The sequence below is a fragment of the Echinococcus granulosus genome (genome assembly GCF_000524195.1).
Source record: "Echinococcus granulosus chromosome Unknown EG_S00036, whole genome shotgun sequence".
Taxonomy (NCBI): domain Eukaryota; kingdom Metazoa; phylum Platyhelminthes; class Cestoda; order Cyclophyllidea; family Taeniidae; genus Echinococcus; species Echinococcus granulosus.
The window spans coordinates 64,853-79,471 of NW_020170416.1; the positions used below are offsets into that span (position 1 = coordinate 64,853).

General features: G+C 39.5%; 2 protein-coding genes across 2 annotated transcripts in view; one reads left to right on the top strand and one right to left on the bottom strand. All coding sequences in view use genetic code 11, as the record gives it.

The window, feature by feature from the left end:
* Nucleotides 1-104: 104 nt before the first annotated feature.
* On the bottom strand, nt 105-7,108 carry EGR_05112 (hypothetical protein; the record flags this gene model as incomplete). The annotated part of the gene is made up of 3 exons (XM_024494361.1): nt 105-496; nt 3,556-3,718; nt 5,801-7,108. The coding sequence occupies 3 exons, from the start codon at nt 7,106-7,108 to the stop codon at nt 105-107; spliced, it is 1,863 nt and encodes a 620-aa protein (XP_024351147.1).
* A 5,049-nt stretch (nt 7,109-12,157) lies between these two features.
* The window catches only part of EGR_05113 (hypothetical protein), a gene marked incomplete at both ends in the record, with an annotated part of 5,449 nt that continues 2,987 nt past the window's right edge, over nt 12,158-14,619 (top strand). Inside the window, one exon of the mRNA XM_024494362.1 lies at nt 12,158-12,335. Coding sequence (XP_024351148.1) covers nt 12,158-12,335 — 178 coding nt within the window. The remainder of the gene's footprint in view (nt 12,336-14,619) is intronic.

Here is a 14,619-nt window from a genome sequence, read left to right on the forward strand (position 1 = left end):
AGTTCAAAAGTCAACTCTCTGTCTTTAGTCAGCAGTTTATGACTGCAGATTTTTGAGGGGACGGGTAGATGGAGAGGTAAGTGAATGATAGAGTGATCAACTGACTACTCAATGTGTAACCACTGAGAAACTTGCGGTTGTGAGCTCTCAGAGGCCACTGTAGAAAGCAGAGGTAAAATACCATCATTTAGTATTGAGGCCTTCTTCATTGTGGTTGCATTCTGTGCATTGGAGCCGAGGCAGCAGGATCCGATAGCTCGCACCCTTTTGGAGCCTGTTGGATTGCTTGAAGTGTCCTCCAAAATGAGCACGAAGTAGGCAAGAATCCTCCATTGAACCAATCTTACTCCAACTTTGGTGAAAACCTCCGGTTTGTCTAGACCACCTGGGAAGGGTGGTCTAAAGTTGAGGACTAATTCACTGCTGCTGAAGACATGGTGTTTGAGAACGAGAGCAGCCGAACTGTCACCGTTTACAACCCTGTCAGCGAACTCTGCTGGTAGACGAATGTTAAAACCTTTTCGGACGCAGATAGCTTTACCATTGGCGACGAGGCAGGCGCGTAGACGAAGTTTAACTGGTGGAAGGGAGAATATATCTTTGATTAAAAACGCGAAATGAGCACAAATTTCACTTCAAGAGTGGGTTTAGTCACGGAAACAATCAACTAGGCCGTAATCACCTCTGTCTATTCTAGAAAGCATTCTATCATGTAATTCTCTGATGCCACAATGTGTTTATAACCAGTTGAGGATGATTTTTATGTCAATAAGAAGAAAGAGAACGAATAAGGCAGGAGCTACCACACCAACTCTTCTTTTGCCTCTGCCTATTCACCACCCTATTCCTCCTGTTCCCTTCCATATCGTCGCGTGCATTATCTCGTGGCCAATTTTTGACAGTATGAGGCGTGAGGTACGGAGATTTGTGCCGTCTAGTGAAAATTACACCATCAACTCACGTTCACTCTTGCCTGGTTTTCCCTATAAAGGAGGAAAGCCAAAGGAGGATAAGAAGCAGAGGGAGAAGGGGAAATTCTTCTTGCACACCTTTGGGTTGGGTGAAGTTATTTTAGTGGTGAGGAGGGTGAAAGGCAAGGGGTATTGATTTAGAGAACTACCAGACGATAGACAACATATAATGTAAGTGTTCAAGGCAGTGGGGAAATAGTGCATCACTTAGCAAAATGGTACTAATAGAAGGATACATATCCACGCGATTCTCCCCAGGGTTTGGCCATTCCCTGTACCAGGTTATACCGAGGTCTCAGTACTTACATTAGTTGAGTAGGTAGAGGTGGCCTCGTAAAAAGACTTCCCGAAAATTTGCGTTTTCAGCATTTAATAAATCATTAAGGAATTTATAAAGAAAATTAAAGATATCTCAGCAGATAATCCTCCTACGTATACATGTAAATAATCCGCGAGAGCAAGAGTGTAGACCAGGGAGAGAGAATGGGGATGAGGTGCGAGGGGAGATAATTGCAAACCTAACATATCTGGAAGTTGCAACAGCTTCCATGACGTTGTCATATGGGCACTGTTAGAGCTCTCATCTCTACTAGTTCCGTAGATTAATCATGCTAATAGGGATGAAATTTTCTACTTTTAAGGAAAAAAAGTAAAGCGGGACATCCATTAATTTTGAGCTAACTGAAGAACTTATCTCGTTGACTGGAGATCCTCAAATTTAGTTAAGATTAATACCAAGGCCTAACTTTTTAGCAAAAATTGACGGCAAAAATTATTTAGTTAAAATTATTCACTGGCCTTTTAAACACTTATACAGCAAAATGAAGCTACGTTTGGTAATTAACTTAGAGAGAAAACCCAAATCAAGATTTAATTTGGCTTTCCTTCTAACAAGATAAACAAGTTGTTTAGAAAACTTCTTAAACACCATACGGATATTACTTGATCTTTGAAAATTCCCAAAACACTTTTCAATTTTGCTTTTTACTAGGACGGAACAAAGTATTGTAAATAGAAATAACAATTGTATATACTACTTAATTCTTGACCGTTTTTTTTGGCCTTTTGTGGGAGTGATAAAAAAATGAACTGTACCCAAACAAAATACGAAAATGCTTTCGAAGCAAAAAAATACCTTGATATTTTGTCAGTGCAAGCAAACAGCGCGCTCTATTTGGCGGGCTACCTAAGGGCTAATGGTACAAACTTGACCTATCCTCCTCTAATGTGCATTTTCAGGGTCAAAAGTCCATGCTTTTAATAAACAAGAAACAGCTATTGGTCAGAGAAAGAAAACGGCCACCGTGGAGATAATTCTATTTGCTTCCTTAAATGTTAATGTAAACAAGTAGGAGGCTGATCCCCGTCAAATTGGAGTGTAAATGCATGGGACATTTTATATCGACTCTTGAGATTCTAGACGGATCTGTGGTCAGAGTACTTCGTTAGTTTGGCTCAAAATATACGCTTAGTTATACTGCTCTCTTTAATTTAAAAAGTAAAATTAGTGATGAGGAAACATCTCCTAGGGAATCATATTTTCTATGCCCGGCTAAAGTTGTATGAACCGACGATCAAAGAGTAAACCAAGCAGTTGTCGAAGCATAAAACATGGGACATCTGTCAATTTCGGGGATTGGATTTGAATAGCGAGGTGAAGGAAATGTTAAACGAGGCGAAAAAGAGAATCCTTTCAGATATTGCGGAAAGTAACTCAATCGGTTGTTGCTAGATTTGGGACCAATCAGATATACAAAAAGAATCACTAGATTTTATCACATCGTGATGCACTGAATTATTGCCAAATTAGATCGCTTACAGACAAGCACTTTAATGAGTAAGTAAGGGATTCTCTTTGTTGCGGAATGCACACTTTCCTTACAATCTTGAACACCCCTTCTGTAAAACGCCTCTTAAACGAGTCCGGTGAATGTGACACGAGACTGACGTTAACTCAGTGCCAAAACTGGAGGAGAGGGCAGAGGGTAGCCTCTCTCTAAATAAACTGTGTACCAAATCAATCACGATAAATGCAGTTAAAGTAACAAACCACTTAAGCATACATTGTAACTTGTTAACTTGCAAAGATTTACCCATCCCTCGAAGTAACTCTATCCAGCCCGAAGGTGTCCACGAAGAGCTTCCTCTTTTTCTCCCCCTTTTTCCTCTCCTCATCCTACGTGCGGTGATGATGCAGTTCTTACAAGACAACACGCAGCCCCACACCCCTTGCCTCTCACCGTAAAGGAAGTGATCGTAAGATATGGAATGCAAGACGGAATGGGGGAGAGGGAAAGGTAGGGAAAGAGGTTGAGCAAGGTATTTTTCGCCTTTTTGTTCATATTTTCCATACTGGCTTGTAAGTAAGTAAGTAATGAGAGTAATGAGAGAGTTTTTAGTGAAGGTTTTTAGTGAAATTAGACAACCGCGTGATCTAATGCCTCGCAGAATAGGCTATTAGGCAGTAAAAAGTGCGATATAAACTGACGTACCTTAGTGCAACAATGTTTATTTTTAGATATTAAACGAAGGAAGAGTTAATTATATCGTCAAGCCTAAGTCCTACTATCACAATTATACTAACTTGGATACAAAGAAGTTTTCTTCTTTAAAAAGTCCATCTCCACAGGATTCTCGAGAAGTTGTCGGAAATGGGGATTTCTGATTTCATGAATCTCAAATCGCAGATATCCCTCCTTCTCACGTTGTATTAACGATGCCAACACGTCTGCATTCAGCTGATAGACCTTTAAAATATAAATGTATTTTAAAATCTTATCGAAAATGTTTTGGGTGGACCTTAGTCCATCAACTATTAAAGTTTCCAACTTAGCTGTTGAACAAAGTCAACAACACATAAAAAACAAAGGAATTTTATTCCTAAGTGGTTCAACCAACTGGGAGCCTTTGATGTTGCTCAGCAATAACACCTACTTTGAGGTCCCCCTTTAAATGACCTAAATTTATAGGGTCGACTTTCGAAATGGACCCTAAAGAGAGGGTATAAGTTGTGGATAATTTATGATGATCTCACTACTTCTAATAATAGGGGTAAAAGACAACATGAGCTCTACCTATTTTGTTACAAAGTAGCCTCGAATGGCCCTTATAAATTAAAATTTGCACTTTAGGTCGGGGCAAACCCAAAGCGGGCAATTCAAAACAGCGTCCATCTACGCATTTCTGATGTCATGATAAAGTATGAATCACACTATATGCTTCATAATGAGCAAGTAATTTGTTTGGAATACATTTTCTTTTTTAAATTAGCTTCTTCCAAGAATTTCCAAAAAAAACGTCAAAGAATTTGTAAGTAATTACTTCTTGTCACCCTCAGAATTAAGGTTGGTTACTTATTTTAGAAAGCGGAAGTAGGACGCTTCATTTAGAAAGTAATGAAATATCACTTGTTGGAGGTATTTCCGAAGCCACTGGTTCTGTTCTGCTAAATACCTAAAATGGGCGAGGAGGGGAGAGCGAAGGGGACTTTTTAACCCATTTTGGGAGCTGACCCCTTTCACGTTAACCGCTGTCTCAAGGTGATGTTGGGCCCAGCTACTTTGTTGCTTAAAACAAAACTCAGTCGTGTATGTTCCATTACCATCTGATGCGCTTTGCAGGAATACCATATATGCGACGCATGTAGTTTCCTCCTCTGAGCCCAGTTACCCAAACATACTATGCGTTGCAAACGACTTCTTTGATGGCAAAACAATAAAACAGGCGTAGTGGAAATTAGCCGGCCTGAGAACACTCACTACTTTGATTTCTTGCAAAGCTTTCATGACATTATGATTGGGTGTTAGGGTACAACAAATCATCTGAACTATCTTGGTCGATTTTACTTTAAAATAGATCCTTACAGTAAGCGTATTGTTTTGTTGTTAATGGGCATTAAAATGGTATAAGTTTTGAGGCCTTCTCTCTACCCTCTTCCGTCTGATTTCCGACTCCTAGGAGTATTCTAAAACATTACTCCCTGTGACAATTAACTGCTGGTGTTGTCATCGTCATCCTCTTCACGATTAAAAAAGTTGTTCGAGAGAGATTTTTCCCCACTCAGGCACACGATCAACACGTTTGCCATCAGAGACGCATGTATGTGGAATTAGCTCTTCAATTGGTTGCATTAAAGACAGGTCGATTTATTTTGAAACAGTAAAAGAGATGTAAAATTCTTTACTCGAAAACATTTGCTTAATTTTAATTTTTGAGATGGGTAAAGTTTCACTGTTTTTAGTTACCTTTAAATCTGCCCAGGAATGTTTGGCTTTAGTTCAATTAATGGTGACAATTCATTTAAATATTTCTTCTCCCTTCTACTATTTCATTTTAATGTGCAAAGTTGGGGATTGTATCCATGATTTAAACAGATATTGATAGGATTTAAGCAAGAATTAACAATGTTTAAAAGTCTAATCAAATCCTTCTTAACGGGACTCAGAATCTCTCTGGAAGAATTTCAAAATTACATTTGATGTGTTTTGCCTTTCTTTTTGCTCAGCATATCTGTATTTCCTTTGCATTCTGTGACCTTTTTAGTTTAAACGCAATGTTCCATTTTCTGCGAAAAACCGTGCACCAGTTCCTAGAAGATTTCATATGGAATTAACTTATGAACCTGCTTAAATTTAACAGAACTTTTGTTTAAATAAGGTTCTCTAAGTAACTTTGCACATTTGTTTACGAGACCATTTTATTATTTTCCCATTGTGTTGTTAGTAAATGCTTAAGTTGATGGAAGGAGAAGCTGGATATTTTCATAATTGATTGGGCCTTAAAATGCCTAAATAAAATGAGGGCTCAAACTTAGAAGATACGTAACTCACATCGATGCACGGCTTACATCTTTCCCAACTAACATCGGTGGATAGGGTTGACTTTCCCCTCAGCGTATGATGATTAAATCGGTACTCCTTGGTAGCCACCAATAGGGCCTTTTCACCCGGTTTTCTGCCACTGAATTCAATTACCATCAGTCGGAGTTGAACCTCCTCCTCCGATTTATTATAGGGCATTCCACAGTCGAGAACAAAATCTAACACCGATGGGTGCCCCTCGGAAAATCGTGGAGATCCACAAGCTGCTGTAACTACTCCACTAGTCTGCACAAAGTGAGATTTGAACCCAATTAGAGCTGCCTTTACGATGTAGTTGGAGTTTTTCCATGGCTTTATTGCAGGCAAGTTTGTTGCATAGTAGAGATGGACACGCACTGTGAGGTTGTTCCTTCCTGTAGCATCGATGAAGACACGGTAGTTGATCGTTCCACCTGGAGCTTCCGCAGCAGTGAAGCGAGGAATCGGGGAAATTTGAGACGGGGGTGGAGTGACTATCGGTGTCGCTACAGTCAATGAATGTGTCCGTTTTCTCGATGGTGAGGTGTGGGTGGATCGACTGACCTGTGTGTCCAAAATTGATATCAATTCGGAGAGACTTGCACCCATTTCATTTTTGATGAGTTTTGGGGACAAACTTCCCAGGGTTATACGACGAGCAGCCCGTAGAGACTTTCTTCTTTCTACAGTTGCAGAGTCTACCTTGCCTTTAATTGGTTGGATTGAGGCTGGATCAGCTTGAACAGCATCAGGTTGTGCATTTACGGTTGATATTAAGGCCGGGATAGGGGACAACCCATCGTAACTTCCTTTAGCAAGATCGTGTAAAAGGGATGTGGATCCAGAGCGTGGCCGCTTTGTCGGAGGAGCAAGGAAGCCTCCAATTGTCTTGACGGCACTTTCAACTTGAAGACTCTCTCCAACGGAAGAAGTCTGGTAGGAAGAGATGGAGGGTCTTGTGGGGGCATGGTGAGGGTTGGTAGCACCGTAGAATTTTTCAGAGTGGCTTCGCAGTGGAAGTGACTGAATTCCAGCAAAAATTGAGCTGCGTCTAGATGTATCCAGAGTGCGTGAACTTGTTTTGGGTGAGGTGAGAGAAAAGGTTTCAATGACTCGGCGAAGAAAAATCACTGAGGAAGTAATCTTGTTTGAGGCGTGGCCATGTCGCGTTCGTTTGCGCTGTGGCCACCAGGGTGATGAAACGGCCAAAGTAGCCGCACAAATAAATACTGCAATCGCTGCAAGGGTGATGCAAATCACGAAGATAACCGATGTTACACTATTAGGCATTACGTCCATTTTTTTCTTTTTAAATCTAATCCATGCTCTCCTATTCAACCAATCTAAATTAAAACATTATTAATTAATATATCTTTAATAATCAAATAGCTCAAAATTTCCTACCCTTTTCGCAAGAAATATTTTTCCAAAAAAGTGTTCTCAGTACAGAGGCGTTAAATTAGGGCAACATGGAATTGTTGCTATCACTGTTGTCCTTCCATTAGTTTGAAATTTGGATGGACACATACAATTAAAGTGGTGTTTTATTGTTCCGCCTCTCAGAAAACGGAAACAAACTTTTGTTGCAACAGAAATGAGTAAAAGCTGAGTGATTTAATGCAAATATAGAAACATTACAAGAACGTGACTTTGTCATGAAATAAGAAGTGACACCTCATTTCTAAGAGCTGCAGGCAAGGAAATTTTTAGTCAGTAACTGCGATAGAGTTATTGCTTAATAAAATATTCACCCAAGAGAGGAGATAATTAAAGGGTGTTGGAGACATAAATATGCCTCGAAGCTAATGGTAGGAATTAACGCATCCATGAATAGACATAAGCCACAACTTAAAAAAAAATTACGGCTATTTAAAATTTACCAAAGTGCTACACTCCCAGAAAAGCTGTTCCTAAGTTTAAATTGGAAAATATATAAAATTTAGATCTTCTTATTTAACTGAGCTATTAGCCCGATGGGTTTTATCACGAATAATAAAGTGCTGGCAGAGAAGTCTGAAGGAAAGTACTTCATTAGGAATTCTGAATAAAGAGGAGCATAAATTGGAAAAGTGAAGAAAAGACCCACCGGAACTGTTTTCATGATAAAATGAACAGTTACAGATGAATGTGGCAAATGGGATTTTTGAAGAGTATTAGACCAATCAAAGAGGGAGTGAGAATTTACCAATCAGAATAAGCGTTAATCTCCTGCATGATCTGGCCAAATTGTCGCAAAAGTGCCCAAGCAAAATTTTTGCTGACTATTTCGGCACGTTAAACTTATTAAAACAAGCCGATATGACATATAAATTAATTCTGCGTAGCTAGGTTGTCTAAAACTACGATTCCTATGCTTTAGAATAAAATATTTCATTCGAATATCAAAAATTGCCTTGTTCATGATGATGGGAGAAAAGTGTACTGATCCACTACTTTTCCTGTGATATATGCCTTTAACGTTTCTATAGTGATCGCCGTTGGGATAACAGAATATATTTCAACCAGAATATTCAGTTTTTCTTATAATTCTTCAAACAATTTTTCCCACAATTTGGTAATGAAATACTATGAAGTAGTGTTTAAATCTGTGACCCGAAGGATGATTTGGCGATTATATGTAAATACAATATATATATATTTCAGGTAAAATCTGGTTCATGTACTTCATTAAATATGTCCTTTGCCGAAACGGTGAATGTCATTGATTATTAGTTAGACTCTTAAATATGTATCCATTACATTCCTAATGTCCGCTGTTAAAGACTGCGTTTCGAGATGCTAACCGTTTAGACATTCATCTAGACAGGCGGCTAATGGGAGTCAAAGCCAAATCGTTTCGAAGTTGGTAACCTCACCTACTTTTCCACATGGTCACCTACCACATTTATGCACTTATGTCAGAAGACAACAAAAATCTGGAGGCTCTCGAGACAAACAGATTTGTCAATACAACCAAATTAGCATGAGACGGCACAGAAAAAACACCTTTGTCCTATTCTCTTGATTCAAATATACATATTTGTGGTGTAAATATCCACTTCCACGTTTTCTGATTTTTTGGCCAGCATTTGATCGGGATGGCTGGTAATAATAGAATAATAAAATATATGACAGTGGTGACCAATTTTTCTTAAGCCTTGCACATAACATTAGTATAGCGAACCGGGATTGCCCTAAAAACGAAAGAAGACACAATACTGGGGCAGATTATGTACCGCTGACACACAGAAGGGGATAGGACTACTGACATGGCTCGGAGGAAAGGCCACCTGGTAAACATGCAATAGTCGATCCTCTAAGCAGTCCTTTACAAAAACTGTGAGCTCAAAAACGACTGATATATTGGATAGCTCCTCTCCTCTTTTAACCGTCCTCCCATTGCTCGCCTTGGTCAACCTCTGCACCAGCCATCACAACGTTATTGATGTTGTAAAGGAATCACCCACACGCCAAGCATGCCAAATTTGTATGTAACTGAGGAAATACTTGACCTTAATATCGCAGTTACCTCATGGTAATTTGACTAGAGCCGAAAACTAAGTTGGAGATGAGGGATGATGTGCTGGCTGTTGCACATGTCCATAGCTAGTCTTAGGAACACTTACCAGAAAGCAGAGTCGCATAACAAAGTAAGAAAGTTAACATTAGGTCCGTTGTGTAGGGTTTCGTTTCTGTTCCTCCTTACCATGTTGTTACCACTTTTGATCTCGAGCGGAGTGTTTTTTGTCGACGCGCAGTAGGGCATGGGGCTAGTGACATAGCCCGTGGGCCAGACCTCAAGCTGGAGGCGCAATGGCGGAGCCTCTAACTAGCCCGTCATCAAACTCGAGAGATGAACATAAAGTAACGTATTACAATTATGATCTATATACCGAATAACAGTTTCAGATACGGATATTTATTAAAACCTTCGAATAATTTATAAACAAAAATTCTAGACGAGAAAACAAAGTGCTGACTGTTCGCACGTGTAAAATGTATTTTGCTCTTGAATAGACCTAATGATAATAGGAGTACCTTCTAGAATTCGTTCAGTCAATTGTTTTTGCTTAACAAAGCGCATTAATTTGTCTGGCAGCCTTCAAGGCTTATTCTTCTCAGTTAGTGGCGGATTAAACAAATTATTTCTCTAGCACTTGGAGAAACTTCTCTACCATTGTAATTTTTAATCATCTCAATTACTAAGGTTACATGATACCTCATTTCTGTCCAGTCTGATGTGTCTTATCTCTATTTAGGTTTGAGAAGTTTGTTGCCAAGACAGAGCTGACTGTTTAAATAACTTTTACCGAATGGCGGCCTGTATCATAAATCTCATCAGTAAGGTCCTGCATTACTGTGACCGATCTAACCGCGATTAAATCCTGTCCAATGGATTTAAATGCTTTGGTATATCTTATGTTTGATGGAATAGTAGAGTCTATCATGAACAGTGGCATACATATGAGAAGCGGATACCACGTGGAAGGTTCCATGAACAATTGTGAAATGTTTGCGTCATCAATTTTCTTATAATTTTGCAAGTTCAAAGAAAATTTTTTAGTGCTGTATCCAAAGGAACCATAAAAACACTGCTTTAGAATTTTGTATTCTTTTTGATAGCAGTCGTGTAAGCAGGAGAGGGAGCAATTAGTCTTACCTTTAAGATTGAGTGGTTCTATCTGACATTTCCATTACTAACTCAGATGAGTACGAGAACTTTCAAGTTTTTTGCATTAGAACTTCGAATAATTTACTAAAGGGAAGAGAGCATTTATTCCCCCATTTTGTGCTGAGAAAAGTTTTTTTTTAGGTGAGAAGGTAGAAAATTCGATATCTAGAAACGACACCGATGTAAGTAAAAAATCGTACTGCGGAGAGTAAATCGCTCTTGTAGTTAATTTCAGCCAATTCCTATACAATGTTTCGATTGTTCCTTTAACTCTCTGCTTTGGTAATGGGCCGCGTAGGCTCCTAGCCACTGTACCTGCTTCGAGTGGAGTGGCCTTCGGTCTGTGCTAGTATTCCCAAGCCCTACTGCACGTAAAAATTGCACATTCCGCAGAGGGTTTTATGCCTTTATTTTCAGAAAATTCTCGGAGGAAATAGTAAGCGAATCCCATCTTAAAGGTTACTTATCCTGATTTTTTCGGCTATGCGATAAACCTTAGTGGGGCAGGGGAAGTGCATATACTGTAGACGGGAAATTTAGTGACCATCCATAATTGGAGGGCTGAAAAAGACGTCTGCCTTCAGCAACTATCCTACTCATGAGGTCTGCAGAAAAACCAGTAGCATCTGAAGCAGCAGCCGTTAACTGTCTGATAAAGTCTTTTACAAAGCTATCTGTCGTTCCTGTTTGACTATATCAATTATGTGAAATCGCGATGTCTTCTTTACCTCTCTACTGGCTGGATAGATCCTAGATACATATGACTGGGTAGCGTTGAAGTGAGAAAAAGGTGGCAAGGGGAATAGAAGTGGAAACCATCCCTACAGAACTATGCTAAATCCCATACATTTCTATTTGACCCTGCTTGCATGCCAGTGCTCTTACTACTAGCGCTAGCACATTCTTCCTTCCCTTTATACGGTTATTGAACGTGAAAAAATCTCAGGTCCAGTGAAACTGCCAAATGTGAACAGTGGTTTTGCAATCAGTTACCTTCTCAGTCGCATGGACATTCGATGACTGGCATAATTGGCTTGTGGGCGTTTTTCTTACAGCACCGAATGCTTTGAAGTGTTTGACGCTGGAGGTTGATTAGGGAGAGCTCCGGGGAGGCCGCTCAAATGAGGAGATGGTTTTTGGTTACCTGTTTAACTCTCGGTTTTGGTGACGGGCCTATCCTCTGCGTCATACCGATTGTCCCAAGACCTTCTTTTAGGTGGACAATACATATTTTATTTAGGCGTTAATCTTTCAGCCCCAGAGAAATCTCGGGTCATTACACTTCCATGCTCGTCATCCTTTTAACCACCGTCTCTGATATTCTTTTTAGCCGTTTTTTGTCACACGTTGTAAAGCTCATTAGCTGGATACAAAGCTTACACGTTATTGTTGCACAAATGTGAGAAGACATTTGAACTCTTCGTCAGTCGTAGCTCATAATTTCTGCTTGGTCCAGGGTTATGCTCATTTTGTAAAGTGCTCAAGGCTTCATAGAGCACTCGCAATTTATGGAATCGTTTACCTAATTACAGAGCAATTCGAAGTGATTGTATATACATTCTCCCTGATTACTTTGTCCCACTTTCACTGCTGTTCATTCCATTCTGCCATCATAAGCATTAAAGTAGAACATAAGTTGTTTTCTCGCCTCAAAATATTTACCCAAATGTCGTAAATAGCATCACTACAGCCATTTTATGGCCAATGGGGCATGTTGTTACAGTAAAATTTTAACTGCCTTTATAGACGATAAAAAATATGGTAAATGTTTAAAGTTGACATCGCGTAAACAACTCCTTCATCCGTCTTCTGCTTTGGTACTTATTTTTTTTAAAAAAACCCAGTCTTCAAATTTGCAGCCTTTTATTCATTCCTGTAGAGTTTTCCTCACTACTGTCGCCATCTGGGCTCTTGAGGCTCCTCCGAAGTAATTTTGAGTTTGGGGAAAATAGGGGGTTTGACAAGTTGGGACGGAAAGTTGTCATTAAAACTAAGGGAGTTTAAGGACTCGTCTAATGGAGGTTAATTGCCGTGACAGTAAACTGTTTTCGAACCCATCAGCAAACAATACCACATTGATCCTTCGTTACTAGGTGCTTTATTGTAAGGACATCAAAATACGTCGTACGACCCTGGTTAAATTTTGTGTAATTTATCAATATTCCTGAGTGCTGATGAGTTTATTAAAGTTTTGCATTTGTAAAACCAAATTCTCAAATAGCTTTTAATAAATAAACCAACACAATTTTGAGAGTTATAATAGAGTGTTTTTTATACGATACAATTGTTCCTAGATTAGAAGCTGGTAAAATCTCGGTTAGACTTGACAACCGTCAAGCAATGTCGACGGATCTCTTGTTACTTTGCATTTATAAGTACCAAACAATTAATTGAAAGGAGGCTGATAACTGTTGCAGGTAGCCCCCAGAACCGATTCTTTTGGATTTTCTAGAAGTTTCACTCGATGGTTAAACTCCGAACCTTCTTGCCAGTCGTGCTGTTGCGCGATTCCGCCTAACTGGTTGATATCAAGCAGAGATGCCCTCTAGGTGTTCAGGGTCAGTCTGTCACCATAATTATGCGTAACTGGAAAGATAGAGACAGACTCATATCCAGTCATCTATCTTCTCTGGCTCTCAGGCCCTCTGCTTACTCAGTACGGTAGTGATATACATCTACAATGAAAATCTTGTCCATTGACTACTTGGTTAGTAACCTCGAGAGGATATGAGGAGCCCCGTAGAACTAGAAATTCCTGGCTGTAATAAGTTACGACTTAGTTTATACTATAGGTTTGACAGTTTTTAAGTGTCTAGGTTGTTCTGCATGATTGACTACTGTGGTGATAGGTTGGGAGTCATAACTACTACAATCGGAATCTCCACTGATAAACTTAACTACGGTCATCCTTCAGACCTTCAAAATATCTATAAACATCTAGTTCTCCATAATCAAGTCGTTCCATGCCCATAGTCTCCCCTTATTGAAAAAAAATTTGCTTTATCTTTACGTGCGTTTGCTACCACCGCTGTCTTGCAGCCTGCCTAACGGCTTTTAAACTGGGGCCTTCCGCTAGGGACCTGCGTGGCAAGCTAAAAGTTGGATTTAAATAAGTGACATTTTCTGTAGCGAGTAGTAGACTTTGCTGCCAAAAAAGCGCAAATTCATTTCATGCAGTCAGTAGAGTTGCTGTTTGAGTGATTAGATGGAGCGCTTAATCAGGTTTGGTGGTAGCAAAAGAGCGGTTTTAATTCATTTAATTGACTCACTTTGTCTAAATGGGGGCTAATTTCAAAGGCACTTTTAGGAAATCAAAAACTTTTTTTTCACTTGAGAAATGAAGAAATTCACTGCAGGGTTTAACACAATACTAGCTGATCCAGTTTTTTATTTATTTATTTTTTTTTTGTAAAAATGTACTTGAGACAACCATGAGATTGTACCTTGGTCACTTTCTTTTGCAATTTTACGGCAAATTTAACTTAATCAATTAGTGTTTTATAATGTGGACCTTTTTGACAATTTTGAAATCCTTATAAACGAAAGTAGCATAAAAAAAGAAGATGCCACTCACTAGAGCACTAGTATGGCCCAAAGGTCATGCAGCATAGGAGAAGTACAACCTGCGTAGGCACGTCTGCCTGCTCAGCCTTACATGCAGTAAAAAAGATTTTTGTCCATTTTTTGAAGGAATGTCAATCACTACTAGTCCACGTAGGCCAGGTGTCCTCGAAAAATAAAAGCTGTCAAAGGTTGACTCCATTTGTTAAGCTTCGGCATAGCTAGCCGTCATGCCACCGTTTACCCTGTAGGCACTTGTCAAATACATTAGAGTGTTCTTGTCGGTTAGGCTTGACAATAGGTTCCAAGGGCTGTCAGTTTATTACTCCAATGCTATACTTTATTCTCAGATGATCCACTACCCCACCATGCAGTTTTAAGGCAGGCACCACCTCAGATCCACAAAACTACTTTTTTCTCATAGTGGAATGCAGAAACGACAGTGCACCTAGACGGTTAAAATACGACCCATGTGACCTGATAACGTTCAGACGGGCAACATTACAAAATAGTAAATATCCTTGTACCTCATACCACAAATCTTAGCTATGGGAAGATTTAAACTTTAAAAATGTTAGGGAGAGAGGATGGGGGAACC